Source organism: Cetorhinus maximus, chromosome 11 (genome assembly GCF_964194155.1).
Source record: "Cetorhinus maximus chromosome 11, sCetMax3.hap1.1, whole genome shotgun sequence".
NCBI lineage: Eukaryota > Metazoa > Chordata > Chondrichthyes > Lamniformes > Cetorhinidae > Cetorhinus > Cetorhinus maximus.
In genome coordinates, this window is record NC_135889.1 from 68,660,505 (window position 1) to 68,678,202 (window position 17,698).

At 41.0% G+C, this 17,698-nt stretch overlaps 1 protein-coding gene across 6 annotated transcripts in view; it reads left to right on the forward strand.

Annotated features, from left to right (window-relative positions):
* The window catches only part of LOC144686670 (formin-like protein 2), a 266,760-nt gene that overhangs the window by 229,787 nt on the left and 19,275 nt on the right, over positions 1 to 17,698 (forward strand). For all 6 annotated transcript variants that reach the window (XR_013577971.1, XR_013577972.1, XM_078552178.1 and 3 more), the window contains exons 14-22: positions 4,621 to 4,921; positions 5,427 to 5,615; positions 8,609 to 8,733; positions 8,884 to 9,086; positions 10,239 to 10,473; positions 12,021 to 12,089; positions 13,356 to 13,436; positions 13,571 to 13,700; positions 14,588 to 14,751. Coding sequence is in view for 4 of the 6 variants with exons in the window: in XM_078552178.1 (XP_078408304.1) it covers positions 4,621 to 4,921; positions 5,427 to 5,615; positions 8,609 to 8,733; positions 8,884 to 9,086; positions 10,239 to 10,473; positions 12,021 to 12,089; positions 13,356 to 13,436; positions 13,571 to 13,700; positions 14,588 to 14,751 (1,497 nt within the window). In the remaining 2 variants the exon portion in view is untranslated. The remainder of the gene's footprint in view (positions 1 to 4,620; positions 4,922 to 5,426; positions 5,616 to 8,608; positions 8,734 to 8,883; positions 9,087 to 10,238; positions 10,474 to 12,020; positions 12,090 to 13,355; positions 13,437 to 13,570; positions 13,701 to 14,587; positions 14,752 to 17,698) is intronic.

Consider the following 17,698-nt stretch of genomic DNA (forward strand, 5'->3'; position numbering starts at 1 on the left):
TTCCCATGAATATCAGTGGCGGAAAGATGAGGCCCTTAAGTGGACATTAATTGCCCACTTAAAGGTCTCAGTTAGCATCTGAGCAGGAAGACTGTACAAGCTTTCCTGTCCCTGACTTAAGCGGGCACCCTGTGCCCTCCTGCCTAATCAAATACCTCTCCCCTGCCTCCAAACTCTCAGTCAAGGGACATTAAATTCTGTCCAAGGAATCATTACAGCACAGAAGGCCATTCAACCCATCAAGTCCATGCTGGCTCTCTGTAGAGCAATCCAATCAGCCCCATTCCCCTGCCATATCCCCATGGTCTTGCAAGTTTCTTTCCCTCAAGTGCCCTTCCAATTTCCTTTTGGAATCATCCATTACCTCATCTTCCACCATTTTTGTAGGCAGCGGGCGGAATCGTCCATGCCCGCTGGCGTCGGGCATGCTCGGCATCGTGAGCGGACAACATGGCGAGAAGGCCAAAAAACTGTTTCACGACGTCGTGAAACCAGTTTGCGATCGTCCGCTCAGCCCATCAATGGCAGGCTGCGTTTCCCGCCATCGGACGTTGGGAACCTCATCGCAGTACATCTGCATATCATTGTAAGGCTAGCCTGCCGGACTCATCCCCCCCCCCACGCTGGATTGTTAGTCACGCTGACGTGTTTCACAACTGCACAAAAGTGACATGCACCTGGGAAGCTGCACTTCACTTGGGACTTCGAGGTTTGCTTGCCAATCTTGCTTTGGACAGCACTGACAGTCAAGTGCCAGGCTTCACAGACATCACCGCAACACTTTTACGGGGGTTCACAGGCAGGTCTCTATCTACCAGACCAGCCCGAAGGTGGGGTTGGCTTTGTACGGCTGCAGGGCTAGGGCTTGCTAGGGGAAGGGGAAGAAATGGCCTCAGGCAAGGGAAGAGACTGCAGGGTGGAGGTTGCACTGGGCAAGGGGAGTACCCCAGAGTGTGTGGGGGCACAAGTTGACCTGTGCAAGTAGCCTCAAGACGTTGAAGGCTGAGGAGGCAGTCTCCAGAGGAGATGGGGCCAGATGGAGATGTGAGGGGGTGTGTGAGAATGGGTGATGATGTCCCTTGAGCTGGCAGTGAGTGAGATGCCAGTGAATGTGTGATGGCCTTGTGAGTGTGTGAGTTTAGAGTGATGAGCTGGTCGCCTTACCCTGGCTGCACGGATGAGATCATTCATCCTCTTTCTGCACTGGATGGCCAACCTATTCTGTACAGCATTGACACTGATCACCACTGTCATCACCTTCAAAGCTGGAGTGGTAATGTTGCTGCCCCTCCTGCGGCCAGAGCAGGAGTAGAGGACATCATGGACCTCTACAGCGTCCAAAATGTGCTCGAGGAGCGCGTCACTAAACTGGGGGGCTGCAGTCTTCTTGCCTTTCAGGGCCATGTCTTATTTGCAGCGGTCCTGGGCTGGAAGCACTGAGAAGTGTGTGCGCAGCTGTACTTTAAAAATGGCGCCTGGAGTGATGAAGCATCGAGGTGATGGCATGGTGGGCAAATTGGAGCCTACCCGCCATGCGGCAGGTTTGGATAAATACGGTGTTAGAAGCCACCATTGTGGCTGCCGGGTAAAATGCCGTTTTACCTGCCCGCTACCACTCTTAGTGCAAATCTGGGATGTTTCTGCCCCGTGAGTTTGATTTCATTATCACTCGTTGTGTTTAAGAAAAAATGTTCTTTCTCACTTTCCCCTTGCATCTCTTGTCCAAAACTTTAAATCTGTGCCTCTAGTCATGGGAGACCAACGAGTGCAGGTTTTTTTTTCTGTCACCATTGGAAGGAAAAGCATACAAAGAAATTAAGGTTTTCAAAATACCAGAACCAAGATATCTGCAGCCTGTTTAACTGACTTCTGTCTGCTACACAGCTTATATGGCTATATACAAGAGAAATTTGCTTTATACATAAGAAAACGAATTGTACTTCTCGCATGAATTTCCTGTCCTTCACACTTCCAAGTATTGCATTCAAACACCTATAATGAGGGAGTCTAGATAGCATTAAACTCACTAGTACTTCCTTAGATCAGTGGCCTTAATCATACATTGTGAAGAACATAACATAACGCTCCTGTAGTTATCATTGTGCATTGTTTGACTTATTGTGAGTAATGTTTAAATATATATTGACCTGGAGGCTAAAATTTCCAAGTAATTTAAAATTGTTCTCTGACCTCAGGGTTTGGTTATTTAGAGCTGTGATCTTAAAAGGCCTGATTAGCAACTGAATATGATGGCAATACTCTGTATCTGAAATTACTTGCAAGCACTATTTCTGTAGATTTGCTAATCCATAACTGCTCACTCTTTCATTCCCATGCCTATTCCTTTAACTGAGCTTCCAATCCCATACCACATATTAACTATTTCCACCTCTAACTTTGCATGGTTCTGCCCTGCCTCAGCTCATGTGCTGCTGAAACCCTTGTTCATGCCTTTGTTACCTTGAGACTTAACTATTCCAATCTGTCCAGTCTCCCATTTTCTACCATCCATATATTTGAGGTCATCCAAAATTCTGCCTGTGTCCTAACTGGCATCATGTCCTGTTCACCCATCACCCCTGTGGTCACTGACTTACATTAGCTCCTGTTTAACTAATGCTCCAATGTTAAAATTTTCATCTTTGATTTCACATCCATCGAGGCCTCACCTGTGTCTGTAATGTCCTCCAGCCCACCAAGATATCTATGGTCTTCAATTCTGGCCTCTTGTTGAACATTCCCGATTCTAATCCCTGCACTATTGGTAGCTGTGCCTTCAGCTGCTAAGGCCATAAACTCTGGGATTCCCTTTCTAAATCTCTCTGCTTCTGTATCCCTCTCTCATCCTTAAAACCTACCTCTTTGGCCAAACTTTTGGTCATCTGCCTTAATGTCTCCTTATATGGCTCAGAATCAAATTACCTTTGATAATGCTTCCTGTGAAGCATCTTGAGATGTTTTACCATATTAAAGCCGCTATGTAAATACAAGTTGTGGGGTGATTTATTCTTAGAAGTGCCATCTATTGAATAAAGCATTAGATTGAGGCCCCATCTACCCTTTCAAATAGATATAAAATATTCTTGTCACTTTTTGAAGAAGAGCACTATAGATTTCCTTTTGGCCTGGCCAACATTTATCCATCAACCCACATCATGAAAACAGATTATTTAATCATTTATCAAGTGGGACTTTGTGCACAAATTGACTGCTTTATTTTCCCACATTGCAAAAATGATCACACTTTATAAGTTCTTTATTAGATGTGAATTACTCTGAGGCATCCTAAGTTTGTAGGAGATATATAAATGCAAGATCTTTCTATCTACGCATAACATTGCCGTATTTTGAAGAGTAATTCCTGAGTGTGAACCAGTGCTTAACTCAATTTCAAAAAGCTTGAATTATTGAGGTTGTTTACAAGCCAGTGCAGCCTGAAGCAACAAAAAAACTTGTGGCCTTGAGACTGATTACATATCAATATGACCTATATTCACAATAGCCTTTTTGTCAGTTATTAACATCAGTTATGTGCCGGCGCTATAGTCCACAGAAGGCTTGTGACCTGATTTCCTGAACTTCAGTTAAACTTTAATTTATTACAGCCTGAAGAAACCAAAAGAGTGCAAGTGTGACCTGAACCTGACCCTTTACAAACTTGCTGCAGCAGACTAGAACATAGTGAAGCTTATGCTGCAAGTGCCTTGCATTTCAAATGTGTGTTAAGAATGGGAAACCAGGTGGAAATGTTATGAATGATTCATGATTTGAGTTAGAACATTTTTAAGATCCTGAGGAGCCTTGACAGGGTGAATGTGGGGACAATCTAGAGCAAGGGTTTAAAGGAACATTGTTTAAAAATAAGGGGTCACCCATATAAGACAGATAAGGAATTTTTTTTTCTCTGAGGGTAGTGAGTCTTTGGAACTCCCTTCCTCAAAAGGCAGTGGAAGCAGAGTCTTTGAATATTTTGTAGGCAGAGGTGGATAGATTCTTGATAAACAAGAGGGTGAAAGGTTATCAGGGGGTAAGCGGGAGGTTACAATCAGATTGGGCATGATTTTATTGAATAGCGGAGCAGGCTTGAGGGGCCAAGTGGCTTACTCCTGTTCCTAATTATTATGTTTGTGCATATGTTCATATTTGGCTACATTTGAATTATCATTTTGTTTTTTGAGGGTATTTACTTTGCATTATTTTAGATGTTTTTCCCCCTTTTTATCCCGATTTTCCCCAGACCATATAATGACTTGCTTCAGGGTTTCTGCAAATGCTCCTTAAGTTGCACCATTAGGTATTTGCAAGACGTCTTTTCCCTCCGATCTTCAATCATTGTGGATTAGTTTTTAACCTCCGTGGGAATTCTTATAGCATCGTAGCAAGTTCTTATCCTGCCCCACTATTTTAATATAGAATTTGAAGATGTCCCAAATACTAAGAGTAGGCGGAAAATTTCAGTTTTCTTTGTAGTAATATATGGAGGTAAGTGTGCAGAAAGAGTTTGGACACGGTTTAAAAAAGATGCAAGTAAGCGCAAATCTCAATTTTACTTTACAGGGAGTGATTTAGAGAGTAATATTTTACCTCGGGTGATTTTTTTTCCCCCTTCTCCCTTCCCAGGAGGTTTACAAAGATACCAACACCCAGGTTCATACGCTGCGGAGAATGATCAAAGAGAAGGAGGAGACCATACAAAGACATAATCATCTAGAGAAAAAGATTCATGAATTAGAGAAGCAGGGATCTATTAAAGTCCAGAAGAAAGGAGATGGTGACATTGCCATTCTACCAGTTTTGTCTTCCACGGTACTGTCCCCAGGTGCAGACCATGTACCTAGCATTTGTAGTGGGCCACTGCTTGAAGCATCAGGAATAGCAATGCCACCCCTTCCCCCACCTCCTCCATGCCTGTCGGGTGCAGGTAAGGCATTATTGAGATTGGCTTCTGAATTATTTGCAGAATATGTCATTGGGGATTAAACATGTTACAATTCCATGGCCCTGGCTGGCATGGCAAAAACTATGTTGCTATTTTAGCGGAAAAATATAATTTTAAATTGTAAAAGTTTAAATCTGAGTTTCTCTTGTATGGGTGTGACCCTGGAAAAGTATATTAGTAGCAGTAAAAATGATTGGAAAGTCTATACAAATACAATGAAGATAATAGTATTCTATCTAAACCACCTCTCACCCACTAGTAAGATTTTTCCCTCCAGTATTAAGTTGAGGTTTCCTGCTGTAATTTGGGACTTTTAAAACAAATTTAACATGAATTTTGTGTTTACATATGTAGGTAGCTTTTGTCTGAAACCCAATAATTGTTTAACCTCCATCCCTTGAAAAAAGAAAATGTTTGCAGGACTGACAGTAGTGTTTGTGCCTTGTCAGAAAGCTAAACATAACTTTTGTTTTTGTGTTTTTGGCAGTGCCAAATGGGCCAGTGTCTGTCCAATCGTCATCGCCACTTCCCCCTCCACCACCACCACCGCCGCCTCCAAGTTCAGAAGCTCCGCCTGCTCCACCACCGCCACCACCACCACCACCACCGCCACCGCCAGCAGCTCCTCCATTGCCTGGGACAGCCCCAACTCTCATCTTTAACCCTGGCTTAGCAGGTAACATCATGGGATACAGTTGCAAAGTCTTTCACAGATACCTGGTTTATGGATGACGAGACACTAATCGTTATTTTGAGTTCAGGAAATATGGCTAATATACTTTGGGTATAACGTATTGGTTTATTAGGAAATTAAAAGGAATACTAGCAATATTGGAAGTTTAACTACTGGTTTGAGACAACACCGTGACAGTAAATTGTAAGTTGCATACTCTCTATTCTAAACTGGGCAGCAAAAATGGGGGAGGGGGGGTGGGAGGGGGGGTGGGGGGTGGGAGGGGGGGTGGGTGGTGGGCGGGGGGTGGGTGGAGAGTGGTCAGAGCCCAGCAACCAGGAGTGAGGGAAGAAGGAATGGCAGGTGAGGGGTAGGGTTGGGCCAGGGATTATCCAGTTGTGCTTGAGATTGAAGTTTGGAGAGTGTTTGCAGGGACAGTCAGGGACAGTGGGAGGGTGAGGTCGGTCGATTGCAGCCGTGAAGGGAGGCCAAAGGTTTGCTTGAGGGGCTGGTGGAGCACTTCTCCTGGTTCACAGGGAGTGCTCTTAGAAGCACATACCTTCTGCAACCTGCTACTCCTGACTCCATTTCATTGTTCAATCTCCTGAGTCTTGGATTGGGGATGCATTCCTTAATACCCCCCACCGACCCTCTGATCAATCGCGGGGATTTACTATGGATCCCTATAAGTCAGCTAGATGAATAAGATAACTTACAGAAGCGGGAAAGTTCCAGAAAGGTATTTTGCATTCACTCCATATCTCAATCCTAATCTCGGGTGGTCTGTAACAGCAGATGGGGTCTGAAGACTTAGCAGAAAACAGAAATGCTTCTCCATGTGGAGCGAGTGAGAGAAAACTGGAATGCAATTCATTCTCGATTTCTCATCACCTCTTAGGAGGTTAAAGAGAATGGCATTCAGTCCTCTGAGCCTGGAAATGATTGGTATTTTAAGAATTAAACAGTGGAGGGAAGAAGGAAAAATAATGGGATTGGGAAGTGGGGAGAATGTGGTGAAAGGAAAGCTTCCAGTGTAATCTCCTTTACTAAGGATGGTTCCTATGTTCTGTGATTGAAGGAGAAAAGGGAATGAAGAAATAAAAACAGAAAAGAGAGAGAAACAGTGACAGAAATGATAGAAATTTAGTGCCATAACTAAGAATGATCAAGTAATTAAAAATAACATCCAACAATGCTTTTGGATTTAAAAAGATAAATCTTATTTTACTCTCTCATTGGGTTGGAATTGCATAACATGGTGGTCTCATTATGACTAGATATAAAACCAATGGCAAATAAACTGGATCAGTGAGGTTGCATCAATCACGTGATGTAGCTCTGCACAGTAGTTGGCTTATGGTAACAATAATAACCTTATGGCAAATTTAAAACTGTAGAAAAATAAGATTGGACAATAAATGTCATGACAAATCTATGGAATTTGTGAAAGTTGCAAAGTTATTGTGGTTCATTTAGATTCAGTTCTATTTGTGGCAAAATGATGCAATAAATTTCCTAAGTTACTTTCTCCAGTGAAAATGTTTGCCAATGATAAATGATTTCTGCTGTCTCTTGCTCATTATTTTATGACTTCTCTTCTGCTAACTCATCTTTCTTTATCTACCCTATCTGCTTCCATACAAGAGGGACCAATCAAGCTGTTCTGTAGGTTTCTTTATGCTCTATTGGTGCATCACACTGTATCTGTCTTTCAAGCAGTGATACATGTTGTTGAGAATGGTTCTTTCAGTACATTTTATTTCACAAAAATAACACACCAAGCAGTTTATCTTAGCATATTGGGACACTGTTTTTGTTTACCAGTTAACTTTGTCTACTTGAAATAAATGTTTATGATAAATTTTATAACTAGCCTCTTTTGCCTCCCATGGATTTAATATTTTTATTAAGGATTCCAAGTGTTGGTCCAGTTGGATGAATCAGTCTATGTGACACAATTACACACTAAAAAAATACATCTATGTTTGTTGCAATAATTTAGAACTGAGGTGAATCAGTTCGTGTATGTGAGGTAATGATCAGGGTGGGTGGCTGCGGCAGTCAAATTCTACATGGTGATCTCATTCACAGACTAAAAAACTTTCAGGTATTTGCTTTTTGTATATTGTGGATTGAACCCTGAAAATTCTAAATTGCACTGAAAGATACCATGTCTTGCAATATTTCTCTCGTTTGTCCTAGTTCTTGCATGTTCCAAGTGTTTCATTGTGGTCTTTTAATACAATTAGTATGTGTGTTCAATCTGAATGTGTATACTCTTAATCGTGGAGTTAGATGCCATAAGTAGAGTCTGAGCACTGTACACCATCTTATTTAAATTTTAATTGTGTATTCAAATGACAGGAAATAATTATTCTTGCAATTGCAACATTCTGATTTTGAATAATGAATTGAATAGTTTGTTGATTTACAAATGGTTTTGATATTATCCCTGACTAGGCAATAACTCTGCACATTTACTGAGGCAGTTTGTCAGATCTGTGTAGTTCAGTAATCCGGGAGAAGTTAAGTATTTAGTGAATGCTGAAATTGGCCATGAAGGATATGGAATAATTTAGTTTGCTCTTAGAACTCTAAATCTGACTGACTGTCTGAAAAGAATTAATATTTAACCTGAGTTGCCCTGTTACCTGTTAACACCCAGGTGGATTTCTTTCTGTGCCAGTGAAGAAAGCTGTAAAAACAAAATTTGCTTTTGACTGTACTACCTACATGTGTGCTCACTAATGAGGCCACCAAAAATCCTATCATGATTAATGTGCAGTTTTTCTAAAGTAAAGTAAAAAAATTAATATAATTTTTCCTGCTGTCATTTGGGTCACAGATTATGCATACTCTGTTAATTTGTAATTGCATGAGAACTGGCCTGTCATTACAGATCGTAAGTGCAGTGAACGTTTGGACAAAATTGAATTGAGTATGTTATGGATGGCTTAAATGATGAGGAACAATCTCTAAACCATTTTTTTGTGCAGCTGTGAAGATCAAGAAACCTATCAAGACAAAATTCCGTATGCCAGTCTTTAACTGGGTGGCATTGAAGCCCAATCAGATCAATGGCACTGTCTTCAATGACATTGATGATGAGAGAATTCTAGAGGTATGCCTTCAGCGTAATATTGTTATATAAGGATAAAGATTAAATTGAGACTTTTTAGATACTTGAAATCATGTTCGCTAATTTGTGTTTACATTGTTTTGAGTTCCTCAGCACTACACTTGGCTGTATGTACAAATTCTGATTTTTCAGGAACTGAATGTGGATGAGTTTGAAGAAATATTTAAAACAAAAGCCCAGGGACCAGCCATGGATATTGTTTCTAGTAGACAAAAGATCATCCAAAAGGGATCGAACAAAGTGACGCTGCTGGATCCCAACAGAGCCAAGAATCTTGCCATCACATTGCGGAAGGCTGGAAAAACCACTGATGAAATATGCAGGGCTATCCAGATGTGAGTAATTGAAGTCTCTTCAGCAAACACAATCTGTCTCAAACAGCATTTTTCAGCCTGTGTTGAGAGAAGAGGTTATTCTGTTTTGCCCCATTTTCACTTGCATGTTGAAAACGTAACAGACATTTAACCAAATTAGTAATTGTACGGTTTTGCCAAAAAGTCTATGGGCAGAATTTTATGATCCTTTGCTGGCAGGTTTGTGGGCGAGGGTCCGTAAAATTCCTTGGGTGGCATTCCTGCCGCTCTCCACCCTGCCTCCACCCTGTCTGCAATTTTACGTGGGGTGGGTGAGCCTAAGGCTGCCCGTTGGTCCTTTCCCCAATTGAAGTCTTTAAGTGGCTGCTTCCTGCTGGCCTTCATTTTGAGGCTGGCGGGGGGCGAGGAAGGAGAAGAGAGTCCGGCAGGTTGCCCTGTGTGAGCTTAGGGTGGGAAGGGGGAGCGCCTTCCTCAAGGGTCCCTTTCATTGGATGTGTCCATCACCCACCCCAACAATGTCTGCGTTCCCCAGGCGCTCCCTCCCTCCCTGGTCACTCCACCATCCCACCCCCCGGGCCATACCTGCCCTCCCTGCTGTGAGACCTCTTGCACTCACCTGTTGCTGGATTCTGGGCTTAGAACCTGGGACTGCTCGTAGCCTCAGTCCTGGCCACTGCTGCCATTGGCCAATCAGATTGGCCAGCAGCTCACTGGGACAGGATTTCCACTAGAGCAAGGGGCAGAAGCCCCATCTCCAGCCTGTTAATGCTGTTTGGAGTGTTAAATGTCTGTGATCAGCGAGAATGCATTCCCCGCCGACTCTTTGGGTGGCGGAGTGGGACACCCTGCCACCCATAAAAGTCCTGCCCTTAAATCAGCTCTTCCAGTGGCCCAACAGGTTTATCCAGTGAATAGCTGTGAGCAAACATTCCAACAAGGAATCAATATCCTTAGGAGAGGACTGGCAAGAGGAAAATTGGGAAATGGATAAGGCTGATGATAGAATCTGCCTGTGGTATATTCAGACTTAACGTCTGATAAATAAAAGTGGCTTTTTAATGATTATGGAAATGTATATTGTATACTGTAAACATTAGCGGTATAGTTCTACTGAAAGGGAATATGCATTGATCATAATTTGTTATAACTAATTTTTTTTTTGGTTTATATTAGGTTTGACCTAAAAACACTACCTGTGGACTTTGTTGAGTGCCTGATGAGGTTTTTGCCAACAGAAAATGAAGTTAAGGTTCTGAGACAGTATGAAAGAGAGAGGAAGCCATTGGAGAATCTAACAGACGAAGACCGATTCATGGTGCAGTTCAGTAAGGTTGAAAGACTGATGCAGAGAATGACCATTATGGCATTCGTTGGAAACTTTACAGAGAGCGTTCAGATGTTGACACCAGTAAGTACTTGTCACCATTACAATCTAAACTTGAATTGGTTCAAAGACTTATCCTTGCTCCATTAAGCCCAAAGGGTGCAGGCTTAAACGTACATCGTGTATAACCGGTTGAATCAATCATCAGCAGATTTGGCTGGACCACATCAAACACTGCTCGCCTCTGTACAAGCTGGAATACAAAGATAACGAATGGCTTCTTTCCACCACTGCCAATCCTTTCCTTAAACCCTTGTCCTCAGCCCACTCCATCTTCCCCTCCTTCAACAAATGCAAGAAACCTAGCGATGATTTTGTCACTATTATTGTGACCATCTGTTCAGTTACCTCTTCTACATCCCTTTCTTTTGCCCATCAAGCCATGTTTCCCTCAAGGTTCTACCTCCTTTCTCTAAATAACCTTGAACCCACATTTTTCTCTTTCTCTTTGAACTCCCCTCATATCCTCTTTGAGCTCATCTTGTCCAAGGGAACACCTCCTATTGTCTCAACATTGTTACAACTACACTGTTCCCTTACTAACAACTAACACTATGAGTGTTCCTACAACACATGGACTCCAGCGGTTGAAGAAGGCAGCACATCAGCACCTTCTCAAGGGCAGTTAGGGATGGTCAATAAATGCTGGCCTAGCCAGTGATGCCCACATCCCATGAATGAACATATAAAAAAAAAACTCCTGGGCCCACATTTTCCCCCCGTCGGGGCTATGCACTCCCTGTGCGGGCGGGGGGGGATTCCCTCATGCGCGCGAAAGAGCGCACAGATCCCCCTGACGCAAAGTGCTACCTCAGGGAGATTGGCTGCGATGTAACAGTTGAATTTCAAGTAATTAAAAATTTTCCCTGCCATTTCCCCTTATGTGACACTGTCACATGAGTTGGGACAGGTCCATAAGCTTTATTGAAACATTTGTTAAAATTTAAAAAACCCTCATGTAACCTCATCCCGCCCATGGATGAGGTTCCATGCTTTTTCCCTGGCCTGCCTGGGCTCCCGGCCTGCCCGACAACCTTAAGGTTGGATGGGCAGGTTCATCAATCAGGTTAATGAGTATTTTAATGGCCTTAATAGGCCACCGAACTGAAAATCTAAATGACACAGGGTGACGTCAGGATGCACGCCCGACGTATCCCCGTGTAATTTTACACGTCAACGAAAGGGCCCCGCCCCTGCTCACCAATCGGGAAAACCTGCCCCTGATCACACCATTCTCCATCCTGGCACTCATCAGACTTTCCTGATCTGTATAACTCTAGCTCCACAGCTGTTGAGGCAGAGAGGTAAAGTGAACTTTTCAATTTAAAACTTGCTAGATATGTATGCAAAATGTATTTTTTTTAAATTAGGGAATATGTATAGGTAAATATTCTTATGGCCTGTATATAAGAAATGCAGATTAAAATTAGGTATCAGCAATTGCAGTTTATCCACAGTATCTCAGATATTCACATGCTAATCCAAAAAAAAACTTTGTTCAGAGAATTAATAAGAATACAGTTCATTTCCTTAAGCTGGCCAATCATTAACATTCATTGTTTTCAATTTAGCAACTCCATGCTGTAATAGCAGCATCCGTATCAATAAAATCATCTCAAAAATTGAAGAAAATACTGGAGGTAAGTAGCAATTATCTTAATTTTATGACAGTACAAATACCCCCTGAATATAAATAGAACAACAGCATTCCTGCAAATGGGGTTTCCTTCTAACCATTCTTTTAGATATATATACTTGTATATAAACAGTATATATTTTTATTAACAGATCTGCCATGGTGCTGCTAATGGTGAGTTGGAAGTTATGCTGATTTATAGCAATAAGGGTGTCACTGTGAAAGTGTGTTGGTGGGGGGTGGTTGGCGAAGGAAGATGTTACAGGAAATCAATGTGACACTTAAAAGGAAACGCATGCCGTATGCAAGAATTTAAATGCAGCATTCTATGTATTAATTGTGCTTTCGTCGTACTCCACACATCATGCTTCAGAAGGTCAAAAAGACAGTCATTCCCAGTTATTTGTTTTCTGACCTTGATAGCCTGGCTACTCCCACTTCCCCCTCCCCTTCTTCAAGATAAAATTTACAAGTAGATGCCAAACATTAGTCTCAACTTAAAACTATTTTTGATTGCTTTTCTGCAAGGAGTCTCTAAGCAGTGGCTTTAAAGAGACCAGTCCAGTTTAACATTACTCCACCTTTGCAGCTGAGCATTAGTCTCCTCCAAGTCCAAACTGCGCACGAAAATCATGGGAGGTTGTGTGATAATAAATTAAAAGACTTGCGTAAAGTATATTTTAAATGTATTCAGTAATCTGTCACAATTTTTGATTGGCTCACATTTCCACAGCTAATCTAAAGATCTGGCCACTGACTACTTATTTCACCATTTCTCACCACCACCCTCTCAAACTTTTGACACATCTCCTGACTCACCATGAGCAATGTCAAGGGAAATCTATTAGTGATTGTTTGAGAATGCCAGTGTTCACTGAGTTAGAGACTTATGGATTTGGATTTATATGGAAGTGGATTTTAAAGGCTAGAGCGATGCAGTGCTCAAAATTCTATGTTTCATAATTAAGAAAATTTCAGCAGCTGAAGAATCCTGCTGTGTTATAAGATCCTGTGAATTTGGACAGTTAAGGACAATAAAAATCAAGTAGCAACTGTGAATTTAGTGTTAAAATTATGGAACATTATAATAAAATCTATTTGTCACTAACTGTATTTAGAATGGATGAAATGGTGCCCATCACCACATGTACTGCAGAAGTGTTAATTATTCACAATAATATCACCAGCGAGTCGTTACAATATATCATGAGTTTCCAATTTATCCAAGTCTGTCATTAGTTATTAATTTAAATTTTCTGTCCTTCTGTAGATAATTTTGGCACTTGGCAACTACATGAATAGCAGCAAGAGGGGAGCAGTGTATGGATTTAAACTGCAGAGTTTAGACCTGGTAAGAGATTCACATTATAAACTAGTAAATATACAAAGTTATAAATGAAAATGCATTGAAACTTTAATTGTATATAAGGTTTATCAATATATCAAATTGCTTAAGACTAATTATTTTTTTCTTCTCTTTGATAGCTTTTAGACACAAAGTCAACAGATCGCAAACAGACCTTGTTACATTACATTGCAAATGTCATTAAAGAGAAGTATCCTGACGTATCCCTCTTCTACAATGAACTCCACTATGTGGAGAAAGCAGCTGCAGGTAACTATGTGCATTTCTCTTAAAGAAAATGCTGCTACGCCTGGAGAAGGGTTTTATTTGTTCTGTTGGTATCTGTAGCTGAGTAAATAGAAAAATGAACCGTTCCCTGAGCTTCACCTATAGTGGTGTTGAACTGGCCGGTGGAATGTGCACAAGGATAAACAGAGTTAACTATATCTTGGCATTTCGCAATTTACTCTTTACCTCTTTCCCTTCCTCTGGAAGGAGTCTAATGCTTGGTTATTGCTTCCTTTTGATCACAGGACAAGGCAGAAATTTGTTGTTTGGGTAGTCATGTGGAAACTTGCATTCTATCTCTCAGCATTACAACACAATGAAGGCCCCTAAATTGGATAATATTGTCATGTCAGAATGTATTAAACTTTTAAAGAACGCAGAAGAACCGGTTTATTGTTGTGTGATGCAGAGATGACATGCATATGGCATGCTGGTGAGGAAATTATGTATCAGCAAGGATTCTTAAAGTCATGTTTATTATTGATTTTACAAACCAGTTTTTTCTTTAGGCGCATTTCAGATATTAACTTTTTAACATGAACAATCACACAAATTGGACTCAAAAGAGACCAAGTTAAATTTGAAGAAAATTCAATGAAAATATTTTTTATTTGGAATTTTGCCAAGAAAAGTAATTAGGTTCTATTTTTTAATAAAAAGCTAATTGTTTAGTTAATAGACTGGGCAGATGGATGGATACCTGGGATGTGCAACAAAGTTTTGAAATTAGTTTATTTTTTTCTGTCACTTTAAGTGATTTTGATTCAAGCATCATAATTTGTAGCAAATGTATATGTTTGTCGGGATTTGATTGTGTGCATAAAATTTGAGGCATTGTTGATTCAGTCTGATTTTGATGTTTTAACTAGTGTCCCTAGAGAACGTCTTGCTGGATGTTAAAGAGCTACAAAGAGGCATGGACCTCACAAAGCGGGAGTACACCATGCATGAGCATAATGTTGTACTAAAAGAATTTCTTAATGCCAATGAAGGAAAACTGAAAAAACTGCAGGATGATGCAAAAATATCACAGGCAAGAATCCTTTCTAGTAATTACTTTCACTGAGCAACCCTGCTTTAGAAAGCTAGAGTTTTAGTCAAGAAAAAATAACAGTGAAATAGAAATTTCAGTATAGCCGAATGTTTACTAATTTTGATATTTAAACTGCATGCATGCCAACCATTAACATTTCCACTTGTTGACGCCAGCTGACAAAATTAAGTGAGGGACCTAAACTTCCTGCGCTGTCGCAAGGACCCGCTTAAGCTGAAACGTTTTTTTAATAATTCTTCCGCAATTTGAATCCAAACCTTAACTCATTTCACTTTAAATTCAGATGGGAACTGGAGTGCAGCTCAGAAAAACCTTTTTCTCCATGCACTGATTTTCTGTACTTGTGATTCCTGTACTCATGAGTATTGGTGTGTGACACCCAGTACTACAGACATCATTACTTCTTTACTTTGAGTTAAAGTCCGAGTGATACAAGCTGAATGTCTTTGAGTAGCTCACATGTTGCTAGTGCTTTCTTCTGTGCTATCTTCCACGCTTAACTGTTTATTGAAATGTGTAAGCTGATTCCCCCACTGAAGAGCATTGTCCAGAAGTTTATGGACTCAGAGCACCTGGTTCATCATCTATCAGTTTAAATGGTCAGAAAATCGAGGACTGTCTTTTTATTTCCAGGCTCTGCTATCTGAGAGAAACCACTTGGTAAATCAGACTGAACATATCCCTTTATTTCACTTTAAATTCAGATGGGAACTGGAGTGCAGCTCAGAAAAACCCTTTTCTCTATGCACTGATTTTCTGTACTTGTGATTCCAGTACTCATGAGTATTGGTGTGTGACACCCAGTATTGCAGACGTCATTACTTCTTTACGTTGAAAGACTTAATCGTCTAGCAGCAATAATTCTATATATATAATTCTAATAATAGCAAGATAATAGATTGTTATAATGTTAAGCTGTGTTTTCTATAAAATAATAAGCTCAGGATGGAAACTTTTATTCTTTAATTTAAAGCAATCCTGGCACTGTTGGAAAAATGTACTATTGCTGGCAAATATAAATGGCTGCTGGATGCTCTCATCTCATTGGCCAAGGACAGACTGCGATTTCAGCTTTTGTACCCAGGCCAATAGGTGGTTTTTTAAATTACCCATGCTGACCTTCTCTTGACATAGATTGGCAGCCAGCACAGCAGCCACTTAATTGGCAAAATGTAGCTGTGGGTGCCACCCCTCCCCAAAGCGGGATTGCCCCCCACCCACCACTTTCCAAGCCAGCGGCAGGACCACTGCCACCTCTGCAAAATTCATGCTGCTCTAGTTCACAACCAATTCTACTGTATACTCAACACCTTGAATTGGGTTCAGCCTCTCACCCACAGCCCTGCATTAAAAATTGGCAATGCTGTCTGTAAAAGAAAAATACACAAATGATGAAACAGAATCTCAACAACCATCAGCAACTCTCCAGGAGCCAGTGGAGATTATTTAAATCTGACCCATGACCATTCTAGATCAAACACTCCCTTTCTTTGAATCTGTAACCTCCTTTACAAACACCAGATGACTCTCTGCATTAAAAGCTATCTCTGTTTAGTTAAGGTTTAATTTCATGCGATTGGAAATATAAATCCGGCCACATTTAAATATTTAAACTGCAGCAGGGATGGGCCTCCCGTATTATAATTTAAATTTGCCTTTTGTAGTGTTACTTCTTATGGGTGTCCATAAGATAAATTGACTGACGTAAATGTTTACGTGGTGGAGTTATTTGATCCACACTAATGTTATAGACAGGTGTTTGGAATTGTTTTCTTTTTAAATAAGCGGTGGCGTATTTCCCAACCCCTCAGTTCTGGTGTGTTCCAATTTCTACTAATAACCCCACAGCAAACTTGAGGTAGGATTAACTCAGAAGGTTAGTTTATTGCACATTTTCAAAACTTGCGAAAAGGAGGATTCGCAACATCCCTCTCTGTACACATACAGTAAAGAGAGGAATAGAAAATAGAAGGTTTTACAGTCCAGAGACCACAGTGAAAGTAAATATTGAATTCCAGAGTCCAGAATCAAAGTCCAATGAGGAATTCCTTCACAGATGTCGGCAGGCTGAAAACCAGGGTTGTAAAAATTGCTTTTCCTGTGGTGTTGACTTCATGATGAAATAGGCACACAGAGGTGATTCAGTTTTGTAGGCGTTGGTACAAAAATTCCAGCAGTCAGGTTAGATGGGGGCCAGTTGTCCAGCCTAGCCAGGGCTTGCTTCGGTGTGGCCTGCCAGTCAGGCGTTAAACAGCAGACTGGGGTTTACAGCTCAGGAAGGCAATATTAACCTGTTCAACAAGCTTGAGTCATGTGACCTTATCTCTCCACAATGTCTTCAACAAAGCATGTTTATCCACTGTCTGGAAATTGGCTTTGTGTTCCAGGCTGATAATGTCTCAGCCATTATGGGTTGAGAGAGATGTTCTTTGTTGAGGGTCTGGTGTTTGGGAAATCATTGTCTCTGTAGACTCTCTGACTGTGCTAGCAAGTGTGGTTTGTCAGATGCAAATGGCCTTTGTGACTCCCTTTGAAGTTGGACTGTGCAGTCACCGGGTGGTCTGGTAGAAGCTCCTTAGACATAAGATGTGACATTCTTGAAAATGAGAAGTGAATTCTTCTGTTCTGGAGTCTCACAGATAACTCATCGACAGAGGGTCAGCTATCTTAATGTCTTTGTTCAGCCGAAAAGTCCAGTTTAAAAATAAGAAATATCAATAAGGATATATTTTAATAGAAATATAGTGTTAGGTTCTGTTCCATCACACTAAGGAGCATCAGTAAGAACAATCACCATTGGTACTTGTGTTTTTCAGTGACAATTAATGCAGAATTCAATGAACAAGGGAAGTGTGGGCATTGTCAGAAGATCCCTGCCATTTATAAGCAAGTGGAATTCGCATATATCTAGTCGCATTGAGGTTTA